The following is a 21,890-nucleotide window of genomic DNA, read 5'->3' on the forward strand; positions in this document are numbered from 1 at the left end:
ATATATACATACATATATACGTATGTATATATATATATATATAGTATAATCTTGTTCTGGTCAAGTTCAGTGGTTTTGATTTTTTTTGTCTGTCTCTTCCTCTTACTGTCCTTTTACCAATGTCAGAAATGACTTTGAAACTCTGCTTTGAAGGCCAAAAAACCTTGTTATTATTTAGTTGCATTAAGGGCCCCCCCACTCCTTTCTTTTTGTATTTTGTTTAGACCCTGTACTGCTCTCTGAAGGGAGTGGCATATATTGTGTTAGAGTTTAGAATTGCACCCTCAGAGATCAATGTTCCAGACACTCAACTATCCTTTATTTAATCATTAAATGTAATTTATGACATTTTTGAACAATTTAGTGGCTCCACAGTGAAGTCTTTGTCTCTTAGTTTTTCACTATCAAGCGAAAGATCCTCTTTTCAATCCCGGGAGGAGACACAAATGCCTTTGGGGTTGCATCAGGAAGCATATTCAGTTTAGAAATCTCCTAAATTAAGCCTAGGAAGCTACCCACTGTGGGAACTCCCAATAAGTAGCTTTTAGTATATAAGCCAATATGCCCAGATAGATCTCTCAGATTAAGTTCAAGTGTCAGTAACCAGTAATTTGTTTTTGTTTTTTACTACGCAGCTCATCAATCATTTCTCAATACCATTCAACGTTTTTGAAGGACCAACCCTTCTGGGTACTGCCCTCCCTGCCGAGGAGTTCTGTGTGCCTCTGGACTCGTATAGGTAGGAGCAAATGCTTAAATTGGCCCACATATTTACGCACACAACTTAACTCACTCACTCTCTGTTTTATGTTTCCAGATCTTTTCTGTTTCTGTTCAACAACAAAAAACAATAACCTCTAACCTTTACTGCCCTTACCCTCCAAACAGGTCTGAGCTGAGCCTTCAGCCAGTAATAGAGAGCACAGATGATAGTCAGGGTGAGCAGTATGATTGCTCAGAAGGCTTCAGTTACGAGGACATTAACAACCTGGAGCCTGAGAAACGCCTACAGCAAATCTGCCGTCGCCGTGGAAACCAAGGTGGTGTGATGACCATCAACATTGTGCCATTAAAAGATGCAGTGACGTGCAAGGAGACCGGAGATGTTGGGGAGAATTTTGACGTGCCCTTCGTGCTTCACTTGTGGCCTTCCATCCTGCTACGCAACCTTCTGCCTTACACCATCACCTACAGTCTAAAGGTAGGATGCATGTAATAATCTGTACTCAGCTAGTCCATTAAACGTTGATAAGTAACATACAAAGTGGGTTTATGTGAGTAAATGTTCAATAAAATAATAGTGTGTGTATTTTACAGCTGTATTTGCTCTGTTTAAAAGTGGGAAGTGTTCTTTGTTATGTAATGCTACCATAGGACCTCAGTCAGAGACCAGCACATTCACATTACTTAGGCATATGTGGATAATACTGCTTTATGTGTTGGATGTTTGTACTTTTATCATTAGTTTTTTTTAAAGCAGGGATTGCTCTGCATGACTTTACTTAATTTTGTAACTGTTTAAACATTAAGGCAGACCTTCCCAAAGTGTGGGGCCCGCCCCTTAGGGGGGGCGCAGAGCCATTGCAGGGGGGGCGCGGTATGGGGCGCCTACACAAACGCAAAGCAGGAGATGAAGCATAGCTGAATATGTTTCCAAACCAACTTCATTCTAAGCCAAAGACTAGAAAATATGGTGAAGCATATCTTCCCTTTGGTTTCACCTGCATAAGTGCTGAGGTAGGTCTCCCCTGCAGAATTGGTTTTCCCTGCGTCAGGAGCAGCGCTGGGCTGTTTAAATCATGGACAAACAGAATCCCACATTCTTGATTTTTAGTTCACAAACACTTCTCATAATGACTAACTACTCCTGGCATTTTGGAGATGTTAGCTCTTTATGCAGTAAAGTTACTGAGGGATACAAATAACATCAGGCTGATCCTGCCAGGATTTATTCCCTGGTTCAAATCACGGACAAACAGTATCCCACAGCTGTTTATGTTTTTAAACCCATTTTGCACAGAGAGGCATTTTTGGAAAAATGTATTGATAGCAATGTTGAATATTAAAACACATAAAATAAAACTACACGTAAAATAATTACACCGTGACGCCTCTGCCTTTCTAAATGGAGGGACAGTAACTGCGTGTGTATGTAAGCGTGTAAAACCTGCAGATTGTCAGATTAACAGTATTTTGTCTCTATCTGCCATTCTGCTATTCATCTCATGTAAACAATAACGTCGCGCACAGCGTGACGTGAATAAAGGCACATACCTTTGACGTTGCATGACGAACTCTGTATTCCTCGTCCACACGTAAACGCAAAAAAGGAGTTTTAAAAAAATCTCAGTTTTCGGTGATTCGAAACGCCGTTTACGTGTGGACGAAACAGCTGCGTGTTCAAAAATACCCGTGTAGGTGTGGACGTAGCATAACAGAGTAAGTAGTTTATTTTATTACTACCTGTAATTTATTGCAGATTACTTGTATTTGCTTAATTGTTTACTAAATGTTTGAGGTGTGAAATAAACCGCAATGAAGCAAAATATGGGTGTGTGTGGTTGGAGGGTGTGTTTGTGCGCGTGCGTGCGCGAACATTTTTCTTGTAAAACAAGGGGGGGCCTAGCAAAAAAAGTTTGGGAACCACTGCATTAAGGTACTGAACCACTGGGACCACTGTGTACAACAGCAAATATCTAGTATGTATTTAACACCTCATTTGTAGACTTCTGTAACATTAAGCTGCAGAAGACTAGTTATATATGACATTTTCAGCTTCCTACATGGTAACTTGAAGTAAATATATTCATTCCATTAATCCAAAATAGGAAAAAAATCTGTTGACTCTATGCAGCAAAAAAACCCCAAAAAACAAGCAATAGTTAATAAACCTAGTTTTGTCCAATGCTGGCATTTCTGTTTAGAAATTTTAACTGAAAGATAAGAAAATTCACTCACATTTAGATATTTAAAATGTCTCATTTTATACTTGGAAAAAAATATAGCAAAAATGTGTAATATGGAACTCTGTTATCTTAATTTAAGTAACTGGGGACTTTTTTTTTTCCAACCATTGTATTTTCTTTACAAGTTGGCATGAACTGAAAGCAGCAAGGTAGAAGTTTCAAATGCAGAGACACCTTTTGTTTTCTTCATCCTGTTGCTCAACAGAACAGTGGAATCTCTGCACCTGAGGCTACTTTGGACCCTGGTCACTCTGCTCAGCTTCACACTGGAGTCATCAACCAGTCAAGTCTTGATCTTCGCTTGATTGAGTACTTGGCTCAGGATTGGTCTTCTGTATATAGGTGTGACTTAATCTCTTTTTTTTGTTATTGACACATTTTTTCTATTTATTGTATGCTGATCTTAAATAACATGACAAAAAAATTCTGATGCATAGTTATATTTATAGGAGAGACATGCAGTCTCCATTAAATTGTTTCACATTTCTGATACAAACAAACAATTATTGTCTTGTACAGACTCAACAGTGATCAGGAAGAGATCACCTTCATTGTGTTCAAGTCTCTAAGAGAGGATGCAGACGAAGATGGAGATGCAGTGGAGAGGAAGAGGGCTGAGCTGGATATAGCAGTTCATGTTAAATATGATCTGGGGCAGATGGTGGTTGCTATCCATTCACCGTACTGGATGATAAATAAGACGGACAGGTTGTTGCAGTACAAGGCTGATGACATTCACCGCAAACATCCCATGGACTACAAGATGCCGTTGCTCTTTTCATTCAAGCCTCGGTACTTCTTGCGAAACAATAAGGTATTTATTTTAAGTCAGTCTTACTGAAAGCTCTTTAAAAGAAACATGTTTGATTATTGTTCACAGTGGTCCCAGTGGTTCAGTACATTTATTAGATTAAATTATTTCCTCCCCCAGGTTCGTCTTATGATCTCAGAAAGTGAACTATCTGATGAATTCTCTCTGGACACAGTTGGGAGCCACGGGGATGTGAAATGCAAAGGCAGATTCAAAGATTATCTGGTAAGATTTGAAATTTTATCTCTTTATATAAAAATGTGAAAAAAATATGTAAAGGAAGAGGTTGGCGAAGAAAAAGTGGGATAGTCAGGGATTGGCTCTGAGCCGCTTCTTGTTTGCACTGGAGATGGACAGGTTGACAGATGAGGTCAGGCAGGAGTTGGCGTGGACTGTGATGTTTGCAGATGGCATTTTGATCTACAATGAGAGTAGGGAAGAGGTGGAAGCATGCTATGGAGAGAAGAGGAATGATAGTCAGTGGGAGAAAGACCAAATCCATTTGTGTGGATGAGAGGAAGGCAGGTGGAATGGTGAAAATGTTGAGAGGGAAAGTAGATGAGGGATAGGGTGAGATGGAGGCAGAGGATCCAAAGAGGCAGGTGTATTGGATATGTACTTTTTTTGTATTCATGTAATATGTCTGTCTTATTCTCTGTCTTATTTCAGGTCGGTGTGAAGATCGATGCAAGCAGTTTCAGTCTGACCCGCATTGTGACCTTTGTGCCCTTCTACATGCTGGTCAACAGAACTAAGCACAGTGTGTTCATATGCGAAGACGGGCAAGAAACTTGGACTGAGGCAAAACCAGAAGAGGTCAGAGCCTGTTCAGATTTTTCTCTTTTTGAACAATGCAGGTTAAGGTCTTGGTTTTGGTTTGAGTATATCATAGACACAAGATCCTGGGTATTCTTACATTTAACTTTATAAATAGGTGTGATGTAACAACTGAACATGTGTGCTTATTGATTTCTATAAATTTAATGTGACTAAAGGTTTCTTGTGCATAAAAATGCTTTATTTAAAGATCATGTCTTGATAAAGTTTTAAAATGTATTTACCTACTGATAATCTGACAAGAAGCATTTAGCATATTGTTTTTTTTTTCCTCACATTTAGTCAGCCATCCCTTTCTGGCCTGAGAGTGACACTAAGAAGCTTAAAATTAAAGTAGAAGCTTCCTTATCGCCTCCAGTGACTATCGACTTCAAACGACCAGAGAACTGCTTATTGCTACATCTGGACAACAAAGTAAGCAGAAATGCACATAGTTAATAATATTTGTGTGTGCATATAAGTTTGTTTTTGTTTGTTTGTTTGTTTGTTTTTTTACATAATGTGTAATTGAGGTGATTAACATGATTTTCACACACATGCCTTTTTGTATTACGGCTTTCAGACTGTTGCTTGTTTCTTTTGTGTAGGCGGGTGGGATTATAGTAGACATGAATCTGTCGGAACACTCGGCCACTATTCAATTTTCTGACTACCATGATGGCGCAGCCCCTTTCCTCATCATCAACCACACTAAAAATCAGACTCTTCAGTTCCATCAGAGGTGAGAGAACCAAGGGGCACAGTTAAAAGGAAATATAGAAAATGTTTTAGGTTTGTTTTTTTTTTAGGTTTCACTAACAGCAATTGTTTGCAGAAAAGTTGGTGTTTTCCATTCAGACCATTTGCAACCATAACAGCTTACTAGTGAACAAAGCAATCACAACGTGGGTATTTGTTGAGCACTATCTTTGCAACTGATTTCACTCAGCTACAGCCAAAAACCTCCATCAACCATTTGTCAACCGGTTGTCCTTAGCAACTAGGGGTTGCCAGAGGGTTGCAAACTGGCCTCTAGGCCCCTGTCACTGAGGTTTAAACTGTTTTTATGAAATTCTGTTTCCTAGGGACTTTCAGTGTTTAGTTAAAGTGTTTTTTTTTTTTTTAAATATTCTGTCATACTGTTTGTTAGCATTAGTGTAGATCTTTGGTGTTGTCTGTAACTGTGTTTTTGAAATACTTTCAAAATGCAAAATGTTTCTTTTCAGTTAGATTTTTTGTGTGTGCCACATTCACCCTAATATTAGGTGCTCTATCCAGAAGTAGGATATTTTTGTGGCAAATGTACTTATAAAACCTTTTCTTAGTGTTCTAGTTATTTCTGTGTCTTGTTTTTATCCGTTTTATGAACAGCAGCCATTAATTTTACAGGTTTCGTCACGCAAAACATTTCCATTTCCATGTTTTATTGACATGTGTCTTTGCATATTTGTTGAGTAACAATATTGTTCTTCTGTTCCAGTTGCCTCAAACAGTTAAGTTAATAATAATTGCCTGTGATTATTTTTGCTGATAGCAGTTTGTTTGTGTGTTGTGGGTCATGCAGTGTCCGGACAGAATCCTCGTGGGTGGCTGACGAGATACTTGACCTCTCCTTCTCAGTGGAGGAGGACAGGTAGAAAATATGAAAAAGGGAAACTCCTCTGACAAACTCTGAACTCAAAATAAAGATAGAAATGAGGAACAGGAATTACAAAAGAGAACCATCAGTGTAGTTACATTGTCATCACCAGAGAAAAGTTATTTCCTATAGGAAGTAATCAGTCTAGTAAACTTTGACAAAGGTAAAAGAAAAACAATTTAAACACACATCAGTACATTTGGTTATTTAAACTGCACTATGAGTAACGCATGGGTGGTTTCATATTAGCTCCCACAGGATCATCTAAGCTTTGCCTAAAAAAATCCAGTGGAAAGAGTTTAGCAAAACCTCAAGTCTGTCATTAGTTAAAAAAATAGAAGAAGGTAGGGGTGTTTTTAGACATTTTTCTAACATCATTTTTTGAAGGCTAGATTTAAAATGCCATCGTCTAGAAAAATAATTGAGCTAGATCTTTGAAAAATTTCGGACTCATTATCTGGTACCGTGGCTCTTTGCATGTTGACTTGTAGGAGCATAGCTCAGGTTAACATAGAATGATGAATACCTGATGTTCCAAAAATATTTAGGTGTCTGATCTCTGGCAGCAGATTTCGAGACCTATAGAAACCACAGTTTTGTAGGTGTGGGACTTCAAATTTCTTTATAGCTTCTCTTATACAATTCACATAAGTAAGTAAAACAGTGGGTATATAAAAAAATGAAAGAGGGAATGTGGGCGAAGCCAAGAGGAAGGATCAAGTATATCACGAAGATGTCTCCAATCATTAACCAGAGTTAACTAAATATGCAAACGATGCAGCAGCTAATCATGGTTTGTTCTCGATGTTACATTAATGGTTCATTTGAGTGCAGAGTGTGGTCAGATGGATGAGTGTAGATAAACCGAAGTATAAAAAAGATCCTTTGAGCTCTGATTCTAGTTTGCCTCTGTACTCTGCTCCCTTAACTAAAGTTATATTAGTTGTATTTAGGAATCACTGTACTTTCAATATTTCCTTTTAGTGTATATCATGGCCTACTTCTGCCATATTCAAACTCTGTTTTTTAAGTACAGTGGAACCCCGACTTACGAAATTAATTCGTTCCCAAGGGTAAGTCGTAGGTCAAAAATTTTCGTAAGTCGAAGCACCCATTGCGCCTTTTGAGTGAGGCGATGCTGAACGATAGGCTAATTGCTAACTAGAACAACAATACGTCATTCAAGTGGAACAGCGAAGCGCAAGTACAGAAGCCAAGGGGTTGTCACATGATTCGGAAGGCATTGTGGGCATTGTAGGCTCAGCCAATCAGAGCCAGCGGATTTCGTAACACGGGCAGAAATATTGCCATTCAGTGCCTTCGTAACTTGAATTTTTCGTGGAACGGGGTATTCGTAAGTCGGGGTTCCACTGTACATAACATAATGCCACTGACTGTCACAGTTTCAGTTTTCTATTTATAAAAGACCTACACCATTACCCAGTTATTTTTTTTTACTGATCTACCGGAAATTTACACAGATCTAAAGGAGCAGAATACAAATCTTAAGCCATTTACTCAGTGTTGCTTTCATCTGTGTTATGATCTTATAGAAAAATGTGAATGCTGCTGACTGGATGGGATTCCTCCAAAGGAATCACACCACCTGCTTCTTCCTGTAGTGCTGTCGACTAGTGCTTTTTATACCCTTTTGTAGATTCCAGCTTCGCCACTTCTTCCTTCAGTCTTCATTTTATGATCCATTGAATATTTGTTTCAGAATCCTCACTAATATGTGAACGTGCATATTTGAGCCTTTTATTTCCAGGAATTTGGGGACCTCTGGGTGACATATTTCTGTCTTTTGATGAAAATTGCTGCTGCAGGCTGAGAGACAACTCAGAGAAAATGATTGCTGGCATGGTCCTTGATTGTGGTGGAGGGGCTCTGTTGTATTTTCAAAGTCAATAATTGTTTTGCTTTGTTTCATTTTTGGTAGCTTTAACTCATGTTGCTGATACATACGGCATGTGTCTGTCTTGGTGGGTTTGTGTACATGCAGCTCTCAGAAAAAGGCGGAGCATGAGGAGCTGGAGGCTGGGAAAGCTGTGTACTACACCTGGACTGAGCCCACTGGGTCACGAGCGCTCTCCTGGAAATGCAGCACTTACTCTGGGACACTAAAGAGTGAAGAGGTACTGCACGTGTCAGAATAATAACTGTCTGAATAATAATGTTTATCAGTAATCCTTTTTCCCCCCAAAAACAAATATCTTACATTTCCCAAATAAAATCAGTTTCTGCTGAACGTATTTTTAAAAAAAAGCAGTATTTGCTGTCTTAGGTATAAATTTGATTAGGCTGGCTTTACTTTAAGATTTGCATATTAAAAGTCTATCATAGGTTCATTCATAAATGAAATCCTGAGGGGGAAAAAAGGCTGTACTGTTTGCGAAAGCAGGTAATTATGAGCTTACTGAATGTGAACCTGCTGGTTTTTAGATACCCTGTGACTGCTGAGACTTTTTGCACCTATTCATGTACTTCACACCTTACAGTAACCCGTGAATATATATAGATAATAAAAAGTAGTAAAGTAGTATCACCTTTGCAAATTCATTGTTAATAACTGTAAATATGTTATTGGTGGTGATGAATCGTTCATAAATTTGATTACCTTTAGTTTAAAACTGTATAGATACAGATCATGTAAATCTGGATCATCCATCCATCCATCTTCTTCCGCTTTATCCGGGGCCGGGTCCCGGGGGCAGCAGCCTAAGCAAAGAGGCCCAGACCTCCCTCTCCCCAGCCACCTCCTCCAGCTTATCCGGGGGAATACCAAGGCGTTCCCAGGCCAGCCGAGAGATATAATCTCTCCAGCGTGTCCTGGGTCTGCCCCGGGGCCTCCTCCTGGTGGGACATGCCCGGAACACCTCGCCCAGGAGGCATCCATGTCAGATGGCCGAACCACCTCAGCTGGCTCCTTTCGATGGAAGAGTATCTAAATAAAGATTAAAGATACTGAAGTTTATACGCTTTGTCTTTTAGGACCTGCGAGAGGACGTAAACAAGGAGGGCAAACTTTTTGTGATTTCCTTTTATGAAGGTAAAGTTGAATGATCTAAAATCTGCCAGTGCTTAATTGTTGCCATATTGTAGTAATATAATCTCTAGAACTGTTAAAAAATATATATATATTAAAAAACACAGTTTTCTGGCAGGATGTTGGCGTTATGAACTGCAAGTCTGACTCATTTCTAAGGTTTTATTTATCCCTGATTCATTTTGTAATGGTAATGAACAACAACTTTCCTTTGGGTTACAAAAGAAATGTGTGTTATTTATTTTATTTATCTGTTCTAAGGTCTCCAGCGTGTTGTGCTGTTCACTGAGGAGCGACGGGTCTTCAAGATGCTCTGTGACAATGAGAAGGTGCAGGTTGCTCAACAGGAAATCATCCTGACACTACGGCATGTGGGCCTATCGCTGGTGAACAACAGCACCAACCAAGAGGTTGCCTTCATTGGGATCACAAGGTGCTGCGCTTTTGTGTTTGCTTAATAAATAGTTAAAGTAGAATTAAAGTAAACTCTAATTTGCAGGTGCCATGTAGCCCATCTGTTTCAAGCCTTGTTCTGCACTCAGAAATGTTCATCTGCAGATCTTGGTTAAATCAAGTGCTTATTGGAGTTATTCCTGCCTTTTTATGAGGTGGAAGGAGTCGATCATTCTGCTCCTGCCTCTGGGATTAACAAGACATTTTATATTTTCAGTTGTTTTTTGTTTTGTTTGTTTTTTCAAGACCATTCTCTGAAAAACCTAGAGATGGTTTCGTGGGAAAGTCCAAGTAGATCAGCAGTGTGGCACCATCTGACAACAATAATCACTTAAATCCTGTGTTTTTTATTTTGATGCTAGGTGTGAAATGCAGCAGGTCGTTATGACCATCTCTACACTCCTAAAATTTATTTATTTATTTATTTATTTTAAAAGCGCCTTTTGATGTACACATTAGATAGCTGGTTTAACGAGCAGTTCAACAGGTGTACCTAACAAAGTGAGTGTATAAATTTTTATCTATAAATTATGTTTTCTTGCTTAACTAATCTGAGACTTTCATCTCTTTCCTCTTTTATTTAAGCTCTGATGTTGTGTGGGAATTCAAACCTAAGAAGAAGAGTCGATGGAAGCCTCTGACCATTAAAGAAGCTGAAATTATGGAGGACAAGTTCAAAGACTACCAGGAATCTGGGGCCGTAGACAAGGCAATTTTCGATCTGGAAAACGGCTTTCAGGTTAAATATTGCAATTAGTTTTATTCTGTCATATGAAAATGGTGGATAAAAGCAAATGAAAATAGTTGGTTTTAGATTATCCACATAGCATGTAAACTCGTTCATAAAACTGGATTTGAAATTGCACATGATAATGGGATAATTATCATTACTGTTGAATTTTTTTTGTCATTGTCTCCCAGGTGTTCTTTAATCCCACTGGCCAGGACATGCAGATAATGAAGCCATGTGATGCTCCTCTTAGGAGGCACTTCTTGCCGGGTGTGAAGGTGGAGTACAGCATTTCACCACGACAGAGCGCCTATCGTATCCAAGTTCACCGGATACAGGTGAAAATTTTTTATTCAATTTACAATAATTATTGAAAAAGAAGATCAAGCAAGTTAGCTAAAGGCTTTTCTTAATTGCCTTTTCGTAGCTGTGTAGCTCTGTTTGGTCTGTGCACTAAACAGACCTGTGTCCTTTCCTTCTACAGATCCAGAATCAGCTACCTGGGGCCATCTTCCCTTACGTTTTTTACCCCGTGAAACTGCCAAAGTCTGTCGCCATGGAGACAGGTCTGTTAATGCAGGTTTTTTGTTATCTGTTTATTTACAATAATAGACTATTTTAGCTCTTTCGTCTTTATTATCATACTCTATACATATTTTTCCACAGAACCCAAACCTCTAACTGATATCAGCATTGTTACCCGAGCAGCGGGGCACTCTGACATCTCACGCATCAAGTAATTGTTTTTCTTTTCTCACTGTCTCCTCAAATTATGTTTTTCTAGCTGATATTCATTGTTATTGTATATGGAGGCCAGGATCATGATCTACCTGGTAGATTATGATCTACCAGACAAATAAATGTATTATTTGTCCTTTTTAAGACCAATAATATATTTGGGTGAGCTGAAATCTTACAATTCTCTGTTAACCGAAAGTTTAACTCCTGAAATTTGCTCTCATTTATACTCGTCTAAGTCCTGATTTCTGTTCGCCTCAGGTACTTTGTGGTTTTAATTCAGGAGATGGATCTAAAACTTGATCTGGGCTTCCTGTACGCCATCCTGGAGCTGTTCTCCCTAGAGAACGACAGCATAACGAGTGCAGAACAGGAGGTCGGCTACACGCATTGACACACACAACGTTACCTTTCTGTTCAGAATGCGTTATGATTATAATTCAGTTAACTCAACAGCTGTTGTGCCTTTCTCCTGATGCTTCAGGTGGAACTGTTTGAAAAGGACATAATGAACATAAAGACAGAACTGAACCATGTCTCTGCTGCTGACAAATCTCCCATCAGCCTCTACGAGTACTTCCACATTTCCCCCATTAAGGTGTGTGCGAATGCAGTTTCTGTCAAACAAATAGTGTCTGAACTGATCTCTGCGATTTCTCCGTTGCCATAGTAACGCCTGCTGATGTTTTTGTGCTTTTTGTCAGCTGCACCTGAGTTTCTCTCTGAGCACAGGCGGAGAGGATGGCTTGAAGCAGAAGAGAGATTCGGAACTGATCCCTGTGCAGTCGCTAAATCTGTTGCTAAAGAGTATCGGCGCGACGCTCACTGATGTGCAGGATGTTGTCTTCAAGTATGAATACAGAAAAAGGCTCAAATACACAGCATGCATGTGCCATCCATTAGCATTAAATTACTTCCATGTGACTTGTTCTTGGTGATTCCAACCCTGCTTCTTGGCTGAATGTGACATTTATTTCAGGCTGGCCTTTTTTGAATTGACCTACCAGTTCTACACCACTCAGCAGCTCCAGTGGGAGGTCCTCAGACATTATTCTAAGCAGGTAATACATACAAGCACAATGAAACCAGACAAGTGACAATTTGTCTTGTCTTCTTTTGTTTTGATATTTTGATTTTCCACCTATGTGTATCTCAAGGCTATTAAGCAGATGTATGTGCTGGTGCTGGGCCTCGATGTTCTTGGAAACCCATTTGGACTGATCAGAGGATTGTCAGAAGGGGTGGAGGCTTTCTTTTATGAGCCCTATCAGGTAATGATATCCAATAAAATTATTGACAAGTTCAACTGGGTCTTTTAGCTTTGAAGTGCGTTATAAAACCTGTTGAATAGTTACGTTGTGTAATTTAGAAAATATGGCCACATTGGATTCAGGTTAACATTCACAATAACTGTTCTTTTTTTTTCTTCTAGGGAGCCATCCAGGGCCCTGAGGAGTTTGTTGAAGGAATGGCTCTTGGGGTTAAGGCGCTGGTGGGAGGAGCTGTAGGTAAGCATGAAATGGTGTTAAAGGGGTAATACAGAGTCAGCCTTAGCTCAACAGGATCAGGTCAAAACTGCTAAATAATCACTGGAATTTCTAATTCAAAAATTAATTATGTTTAATTTATCTTTTATTTTAAATTTAAGTACAGTGTTGTGCAAAAGTCTTGCACTCATTTCTTTGTATTTTGAAATACAGTATGTACAGCAAAAACTGTTTTTACAATTCTTTATCACATCCTGAACTCTCTTACTCAGCTTCCTTGTCTTCAGGAATAGTTCTCCAGGCTTCTAGAAGGACATTCAAAGCTCTTCCTTAGATGCTGGTTGCCTTTTGTTCTGTTTTCTGTAAAGATGATCCCACACTGCTTCACTTATGTTGAGTCTGAGCACTGCTTCACCTAAGTGGAGGCATGCCTTTTAGACCTGCAACTTCTTTCTTTGTCCCTCCCAACTGTCCAGTTTCCTTCACTTGTTTTCAGCTATTTTATGTCTGTCAAACTGTGTTATCATTGCCATGTTTCATAGATTGAGCAAATCATTTGCTTTTTGTGAGAGGCTGCTGGTAACAAACTGGTTAAAAATAAAATTTAATTGAAAGTGTCCATAATGTGTAGAAACAATAATGATTCATCCCTTTAGCCTGGTGTCATTATATGCTTGACATCAGTGTTAAGAAGTTTATCAGATGTTAAAAATAATCCTGTGAAAATAATGTGAAACTAGATTGAAAATGAGTTAAAAAGCAGTAAATGTCCAACAAAAAACGTAATAAAGCTCGGAGAATTATCGCTCATCACCACATGAAAAAAATAAATAAAAAGAAATGAAGGTCGTTAAAGAGTTTGTACAGCCCTGCACGCTGTCCTCACTTTATCTGCTGTCATTATACACGTTGATTGACTGGGATGGGTTCATGGCTGCTATATAGGGCTGTAATTTGAACAGTGTAATAACTGAGCATTTGTCGTTTTACTGCATGTGTTTTTAATATAGTGTTATATCTGTTAAATTTCAGCATTATATTGCCTTTAACAGTGAACTGTGGCTGTTTCATTACACATCTGAGACTTTTTAGCAACATGTTGGAGCCCTTAAGATTTCAGATTTTCACTGACACAATTTTGACATGAACATTTAAGATATATTAAAAAATATTCTCAGGTAAGAAATCATGTTTGTTGTTCAGGCGGTATTGCAGGTGCAGCCTCCAGGATAACAGGTGCCATGGCAAAGGGTGTCGCAGCGATGACAATGGATGAAGAGTACCAGCAGAAGAGACGAGAAGCTATGAACAAACAGCCCAGCGGTCTGAGAGAGGGGCTGACCAGGGGTGGAAAAGGACTGGTGTCTGTATGTAAAACTGTTTGGTTTTTAAGTTGCTCCTCTCTGTTTATCAGCAGGAAACACGCAGTTAATGCAGGATGTAGGAAGTAGTAAGACTAGCAACAACAACACTGCAAACTAGTCTGAAAGAAAATGCACGGCTGTAATGAGTCATTTATTCTGCAGTGTTATCTTCCTTTTCCCACAGGGATTTGTCAGTGGGATCACAGGGATCGTTACCAAACCTATTAAAGGTAAGATGAGTCTGACCACAAGTATAAACATGTTAGTCCAATAAAATAAGGGCATAAAAAAACTACGTGTTCTGTTAGTGTGTTTCCATTGAACACTTGACATTTGGCCGTGAAGATCTTTGAACTTAAGCTGCAGTGTTTGTGTTATTATGCAGGGGCCCAGAAAGAGGGGGCAGCGGGCTTTTTTAAAGGTGTTGGAAAAGGTTTGGTTGGTGCAGTAGCTCGACCAACAGGAGGCATTATTGACATGGCCAGCAGCACTTTCCAAGGGATCAAGAGGTACAGTTATTTCTGTCTGTGCTATGTGATTGTGCACTTGCCACATCAGTGTGTAATATGATAGGTCCTGTTTGAATTTGTTTATGCCCTGAGTTGTGTGAAGGTGTGTGTTTCCAAATGCAATTATCTCGATATAGGGCAGCAGAGACTTCACAAGATGTTCAGTCTCTACGTCCTCCTCGCTTCATCCACGAGGATGGTGTCATACGACCATATAAGGAGCTGGAAGGCCTCGGCAGTCAGATGCTTCAGGTAAGACAAAAAACCCCTCTCCATCATCACCTTTTTACAGTCATTCCCAGTTTTTACAAAGATGGAAAACTCTGTTAACAATATTGCATTCATGTCATTTAATTTTTAAAGTTGTTTTATCTTTACTGTGATGTGGTGTCATTATCTTTGCATTTCAAACTTATTTGACTGATTTTCTTAGCTGTGTTGGATGCCCTAAATCAGGGGTCGGCAACCTGTGGCTCCGGAGCCGCACGCGGCTCTTTAGTCCTTATAGTGCGGCTCCGTGTGGTTTGGGAAAATAAATTAGAAGTATTTAGCTGAAGTGTATTTTATTTATGTTAGTTCTTTTTTAACTTGTAGTTCTAAATCGGAAGATTATTGTAATAATGAAATATAAAAATAAAATTATATTCTATTATTTTTTTCATCGCTTAAAATAAGCGTCACACTCGCGGAAGCTGGTGTACCCGCCGAAACACCATTCATTTATTGAGACTTTCAACCGAGGCCAATTATGGATCTTCGGATCCACATCAGCAGCTCCACCGTGAACTATGTTAAAAACAAACACTGCTCACGCCTCACAGATGACAGCTTACAGTCCTGCGTAAAGATGAAAGTGACTTCATACAGCCCCGATTTGCAGACGCTGTGCGTAGAGGTTCAGGAGCAGAAGTCCCATTGTAAACATATCACGGCAGACCCGACGATGTTTCCATGAACACGCTTTTCAGCATCTCTTTATTGACCACTTTTCACACACGGTCGACGTTAAGGCGGCGAGGCGTGATTGCGGGTGCCGCTCAGGTGCGTCCGCCTCCCCTGCAGCGGCGCTGCAGACCACGCCCCGCCACACACATTAACCAGGTAAAATACATATTTAGGCGGAATTTTGTAATTATCTACTTTTCATTTTTAGCAGCATAGTGCTTTTTTCCAATTATTTTTTTTAAAAGTCAGGTCAAGGCTCCAAAAGCCCAAAGGCGATATAAGGGTGGCGGCTCACAACAGTTTTTGTTTGCTGGATCATTTTAGTTCAGCAGGGTGTCTTTCCTTTTGTTATATTTCTTTAAGAGTTTAAAATGTGTTATTTACATAAATAAAATGTAATTTTCTCTGTAGCACTTCATGGATTTCATAAGCAACACACCTTAGTTGTTCACACAAAGCATAAAGGTAAAAAAACAATATATACAGTGTTATCTTCTTTTTAGATGTTAAAAAGTATTTGCGGCTCCCAGTGTTTTGTTTTGCGTGGAAACCGGGTCCAAATGGCTCTTTGGGTCTTAAAGGTTGCTGACCCCTGCCCTAAATGGTTGCCTTTGTTGTTTGGGGAAGTTTTACTACTCCTGTAGGAATAGGTTTGGCAGTCTCTGGACAAATTACATATTTGTTTAATTTTTGAAGTAAAAAGAAGTCAATACAATCCAGTGGGTAAAAAATGAGCAGCCCCTCATTCCCACTTGATTCACTTTTATGTCTTGAGTGAGTCATTCGTCAGTGTTGTGAAAAACTCTTCTTCTGGCAGAGGATGCGATATTGATGCTAAGTGATACTTCATTAATGGTAGAAAGGTTTCAGCTACCGTGTTCCCAGTGTTCAGATGCCATTAAGAAATGAGAGGTCAATGCAAGACTGGCAACCAGGAAAGCAATCAGAGACAAATCTGTTCAACACGATGGTTAAGCTGCCAGACTGCAGAATAGCTTACAAACTGAGGCTGGTCCATGTGCATCATTAATGCATATGAGGATGTCCATGCAAGTTTTCAGAAGGAACCTTTATCAGCAACTTTGTTACAAATGTGAACACTACAGATGGATAGAATTAAAAATGTCTCTTTTTTTATATCACTAAGTTATGGTTAAAAGGAAGCGGCATTGGTTAAATCTTGTAATCTGCAAGGAAGAATAAAAGGGTACAGGAAATTTTAAAAAAAGATTATATTTGCTGTATTTCACACCAGAAATCAACAGAATGTCTGCATATAATCCAAATATATCATGTTTTCCATATTTTCACATTTCAGAGCAGCTTACATGTGTTTCAGGTCTGATATTTATCTAACCTTTTGTTGACGTTGTCTAGCTGTGAGTTGGATAGAGTGGGTTGAAGTTTCACATTGTGTTTAATAGTAAAAATCCTAATTTCCCTAAAATTTACAGAAAGGTGATAAATTAAAGCAGCCTACAAGAGAGGCCAGATAACTTCAGTGGACAAATTGGTGCTTTTTTATAAAGATTCTGCAAAATTTAAAGCTGAAAAAAGAGTTTTAAATCTTGTCATATGATTCACATCATTGCCAGTCTGCTCCATGTTGACTGTCTCATCTTTGTGTTTCTAACTTCATCTTCATTCAAGACTTTCTTCAGTTTGTCACCTTTCTGTCTTACCAGCTTAGGTTTGCGTGTGTGTAGTAATGTGTTAGTAACTGAGTTGTTCCTTCAGCTTAAATTAGGACCAGGCCATATAGAGTAATAGTTCTATAAATCAGAGTAGGTTCTTCAGTTTTATGTTTATGCTTTTGTTAAAAAGAGGAAATGCTTATCACAGTCTAAGCTGGGAGGGATTCTGATCTGTTTAAACTGATAGTCTGGCAAATTTAATCTTTTTAGGTCCACCATAATTATCTTATCTGCTCAAACAATAATTAAGCCATTGCATTAGGGCTTTGTGATCCAGTTTACAGCCATTTACATTTTTATAGATCCAAGAGCATTTAATGCTTGTTAGTCTTTTCAGGTCAGATATAATATTTTAAAATTGTTTGTAAATGACTTCTATTGTGTGAAACTTTCGATGACTCACAAATGCGTGCTTCAGTTCACACACATACAAAGTAATTTGGCCTCAAGTAAAATTAGTTTAATTTACAGACACATTTTTTTTAAGTTCAGCTTCACAAATCTGATCATTTTCTCTTTTAAAAAACTTTCTGTCCGTTCAAATGTCTAAAACTACACAAAAAAAACCTTTCACTTACCTGCAAAGCCTTTAGTGCACTTTGCACTGTGTTCAAGTCCCACTGGAAAACTAGGACATCTCTACTTCCTGTGTGATTTCTTAGTTTACACTTGTAGATCATACCATACACATTTGTAACACTTTTAAGACATATTACTCTCCATACTTTTAAAGTCTGAAACTGCAGATTTGAACACTGCTGATAGGTCACTCAGACTTTTCCTTGGTTCTCACCTTGAAGTCGCCTTATCAGCAGAAAGATTCGCACCTTCCGTCTGATCTAACCCTCCACACTTTTCTCCTGTCATGTCCGCAGAGGCAAGTGGCGTACAGTGAATGGCGTAGATCTGGCTCAGAGGATAAGGGAGATGAGTGAAAACAGCTAGCAGTGACAGAAGTGAAAGCTGTAGAGTTGGTGTTTTGTGTGTAGTCTGTGCTGGAGGGTTGTCTCAAAGTTTGGAGATCATGTTTGGTTAGATTAAAGTGAACCAAAGTAGGGACTTTCATTACTGGTGTCACTGGTTTAGAAGATTTTATTATTTTTTATATTTTGTTGTTAACTGTGGTTTTTTTTTTATTTTTCATCACCCTTTTTTTGTTTGTTTTGTTTTTTTCCCTGCTCCACAACAACAAACTAAAAATGATTTCAGCCACCATTTTTCAGCCAAGTCCAACTTGGCTGTAAACCTCGTATCACATGACCATTAACCATTCATGATTAAGGTTGATGCATTTGTTTCCTGCTGGAGAAGGTTTGTGTGAAAGTCACACATGCTGACTCGTATGATCTAATCAGAAAACTAAAGTCTGAAAGTCTGTGTCCTCTTGTCCAAACTAAAACACAGTCCTAGCAGTTGTAAAGGTCTCTCAATTAAATATCCTGAAATGTCATCTGAGAGCTGCATGTTAACAGTGCAATGTTTATGCTTTTTTTTTTTAAAAGCCATTGTTGTGGACCAGGCATTTTCTTATTAGTTTACTTATTAGTGTTCATCTTTAAGTCATCATAATCACACTTTTTTCCTTCATTGTTATGTTTTTTTTGTCATTACTTGGAACCTTTCACTGATATTTTGTTCTTAATAAAGTCTTTGCATTTCAAACTTCCACCTGCCATCGTCTTTGTTTCATCCTGTCCTGCATCTGAATCCCACAACATGTTCCAATCTCGTTACAGGGAAACTATTGTGCAGATACTGATTCACTGTTTTTGCTGTGGTAGCTCATGCTTCCTTTACTTTTATATACAGTTTTTGACAGACAGTGACGTATTTTTCAATGTTGTTGTTTGGACAGATATTTTTCTAGTCTTTCTTTTTTTTTTTAGAAAATTGAGAATGGACGTTTTGCCAGCTACAGGTACTTTGCTCATGCTAAAGTCAATGAATCTGACTTTCTCATGATCACCAAGAGGTGAGTGGTTTTTTTGGGGGGTTTTCTTTACCCTTTTTTGTTTGTTTTCTTCTGTTCAAGAAAGTGTTTTACTTGAGATAATGACCAAGAGCTGAGATATGGTTCAAATGATGCATAATTTTTTCTTTTCTAATCAGTTTGGATGCTAAAATTTTTGTAAAAGTTTATATAGTATTTGCATATTTCTACCAAGACTTTCAGATCAACTGTGAAGAAAATTCTTTCCTTTGTTTTCATTCATTTGTTTTAATGTTCTGCTGTACTTCTTGTACTTGACTCTCTATTAACAGCGTTACATTCAAATTCAATTCTAACTAATGTAAAGATTTGAGTTCATACTTCTGACATACAGTACCTTCATTGCCCACCAGGGGGCTGCAGCCCACACTGTAACACAGACTGTATAAAACTTGGATGTAGCTGGCATGGTGTCAGCTGTTGCTTTGTGGAGCTCCGTTTTGAATCCTGGAGATCAGCATTTCCACTGCTGCTGTCTTGGTTTAAAAAAACAAAACAATACAATACCCCCCCCCCCCCCCCCCCCCCCCCCCCCCCAAAAAAAAAAATCCCGCCCAAAATACGGATGTAACGAGATAGTAAGCTGTATATTGAAGTTTTATTCAAAAATCCATTTTTTTTTAAATTCAGTTAAACCAAAATGAATGATTGACCCACAAACTGAGCTGGAAAATGTTTACAGTCGAGACAGGAAGCTGTTTTCACAAAGATAGGACCAAAAGTCTTTTTACAACCACACAGGTATCGCCATCTGGTGGCATTCAGATTAAGGTTTAAGGCACTCGCATGTTGGCTTCATCTTATGTCTTTTTACTTTTTTAATGCCTATGACTGGAAATCATTGTTTTGGGGATAAAGAAACTGAAATATAAAGTTTACATTTTTCTTTATTCATTCCTTTTAAACACACATCTTTTTTTTCCCAGGGGAATATTTTTTGTGACCAAAGGCACTTTTGGTCAGCTGACCTGTGAGTGGCAGTATCTGTTTGAAGAGTTCACCAAGGATCCAACCATTATAGAGGACCGCCGACTTCGCATTGAGGCCAAGGTAAAAACAAACAAACAACAAAGATGTTACCATTATTTACTACCCAAATTTTTCATTATCATTATTATTATTATTATTACTTCTGCACTGAACCTCGCCTTCCACTGCAGGAGAGAGTGAAGTCAGTCTTTCATGCCAAAGAGTTTGGGAAGATAATAAACTTCAAAACTCCAGAGATAGCCAAAGTAAGTTTGCAATTTGGACTCAAGCTGATATTTCCTTTCAGTCGGGATACACAACTAGTGAAAATAATTAGTTCTAACTTTGGGTCATTATTTATTTTCAGTGGGTTCTCACCAAATTGGAGGATGCAAGAGAGAGTTTACCCAAGTACTGACTCTGAAGATCGAGAAATGCTAAACACACGAGCTCTGTGTGTGCCAGTGCCTTTTTTTCTTTACTGCATGCTACTTTTTTTTCCCTCCGTGTGTGACTAGTGAATAAACGATGTGGACTGTCGGTGTGTGTCGGGGCTGAAAGACACAGTGTGCATGTAGACAGATTGCTGATTTCCATCCACTTTGCTTTGCATTCATTATTTTACACCTGGTCATGTTTTTTGTTTTTATTATAGTTCTCTTTATTAAAACGTTAAGTCTGGAGTTTACGAACAGGTTCTGTTATTGCCTGCTTGAAGGATTGTACGAATGGAGGATTGTGATTCCTTAGATGTACTTGTTCTAATCAAACACACATTAAAGCTGCTGTTGGACGAACTTTGAAAGGGGAAAAGAATGAGCGGGCCTCCACCTGCAGCTCATACCTCTGTTTCAAGTCTCTCCCACCAGATGAGCGCAGGATTTTGCACATTACGCACAGTTAAAAAAGGATTTTTGTTGACCTTGAGCTTCATGTGGATACCCCCGGCTCTAGCGGGTGAAAACTTTCTTAACCCTCCACCTCTTTCTCACTGCCCAAGAGAGCCAAGAAGAGGTAGAAGAGGACTCCCACTCCCCCACAAACGCTATTGTTGACCCCCCCCCCCCTTTCATAATGAAACCAAAAACATTTTTGCCTACCGTAGCTTTAGAGATTCAGTTTAACTTTCATTTCTGGATGTAAAGGAGGATTTGGGTGTAGAAATGTCAATCTTAACAGTGACTGGTAGGGGGGGAAAAAATCCCTCGAGTATCACTGAGGCCAAATTAACTGTAATTGTTGTAGCACATTTAATGTTGCACACTGTTTCTTTTACTGGATTATATAAAAGGCATGTTAATATGAATTAGTATGGCTTTATAGTACACATAATTCAAAAAATGTGCATCCTTAAAGTTCTTTTTCCTATTTTTTTTATACATTGCAGAATAAAGACTGTTGAGTGTGTGAGTCAGAGATGCATGCTATTTTTATACTGTACTTACATGCATCAGTTTGCTGTATATGACCTAATATGATGTCTATCTGTATATATCCATCCTCGCATCAGACTTTATGAGGAGCTTGCAGTATGAAATTTTGTGATTTTTATGTTTTTATACCACACATATGCAATGCCAAACATGCTGATGAATTATACAGAGAAAAGGTATATATTGAAAATAAAGGAATGCTAATTATTATTATCAGCTGCTGTTTACTCTGATGTATATTTCAAAGATTTGATTTTGGTCTTGGGCGCATCACGATATAATATCACTCAATTTCATTTA

The 21,890-nt window shown here is 38.6% G+C and overlaps 1 protein-coding gene across 4 annotated transcripts in view; it reads left to right on the plus strand.

Moving 5' to 3' along the window:
- The window catches only part of vps13a (vacuolar protein sorting 13 homolog A), a 43,123-nt gene extending 21,317 nt beyond the window's left edge, over positions 1-21,806 (plus strand). For 2 of the 4 annotated variants that reach the window (XM_080893471.1, XM_080893472.1), the window contains exons 47-76: positions 636-739; positions 889-1,201; positions 3,172-3,308; positions 3,486-3,780; positions 3,898-4,002; positions 4,447-4,593; positions 4,897-5,028; positions 5,202-5,335; positions 6,158-6,226; positions 8,235-8,367; positions 9,224-9,281; positions 9,540-9,711; positions 10,317-10,470; positions 10,653-10,799; positions 10,946-11,027; positions 11,128-11,197; positions 11,461-11,575; positions 11,684-11,797; positions 11,904-12,049; positions 12,179-12,260; positions 12,357-12,470; positions 12,632-12,707; positions 13,890-14,053; positions 14,235-14,280; positions 14,436-14,559; positions 14,697-14,811; positions 19,085-19,170; positions 20,115-20,238; positions 20,349-20,423; positions 20,525-21,806. In XM_080893471.1, the coding sequence (XP_080749597.1) occupies positions 636-739; positions 889-1,201; positions 3,172-3,308; positions 3,486-3,780; positions 3,898-4,002; positions 4,447-4,593; positions 4,897-5,028; positions 5,202-5,335; positions 6,158-6,226; positions 8,235-8,367; positions 9,224-9,281; positions 9,540-9,711; positions 10,317-10,470; positions 10,653-10,799; positions 10,946-11,027; positions 11,128-11,197; positions 11,461-11,575; positions 11,684-11,797; positions 11,904-12,049; positions 12,179-12,260; positions 12,357-12,470; positions 12,632-12,707; positions 13,890-14,053; positions 14,235-14,280; positions 14,436-14,559; positions 14,697-14,811; positions 19,085-19,170; positions 20,115-20,238; positions 20,349-20,423; positions 20,525-20,575 (3,684 nt within the window). In that variant the 3' untranslated portion in view covers positions 20,576-21,806. The other 2 variants (XM_080893473.1, XM_080893474.1) reach the window with 2 other exon arrangements.
- Positions 21,807-21,890: the final 84 nt, after the last annotated feature.

This window comes from Rhamphochromis sp. 'chilingali', assembly GCF_963969265.1.
Source record: "Rhamphochromis sp. 'chilingali' genome assembly, chromosome: 10".
Lineage (NCBI taxonomy): Eukaryota > Metazoa > Chordata > Actinopteri > Cichliformes > Cichlidae > Rhamphochromis > Rhamphochromis sp. 'chilingali'.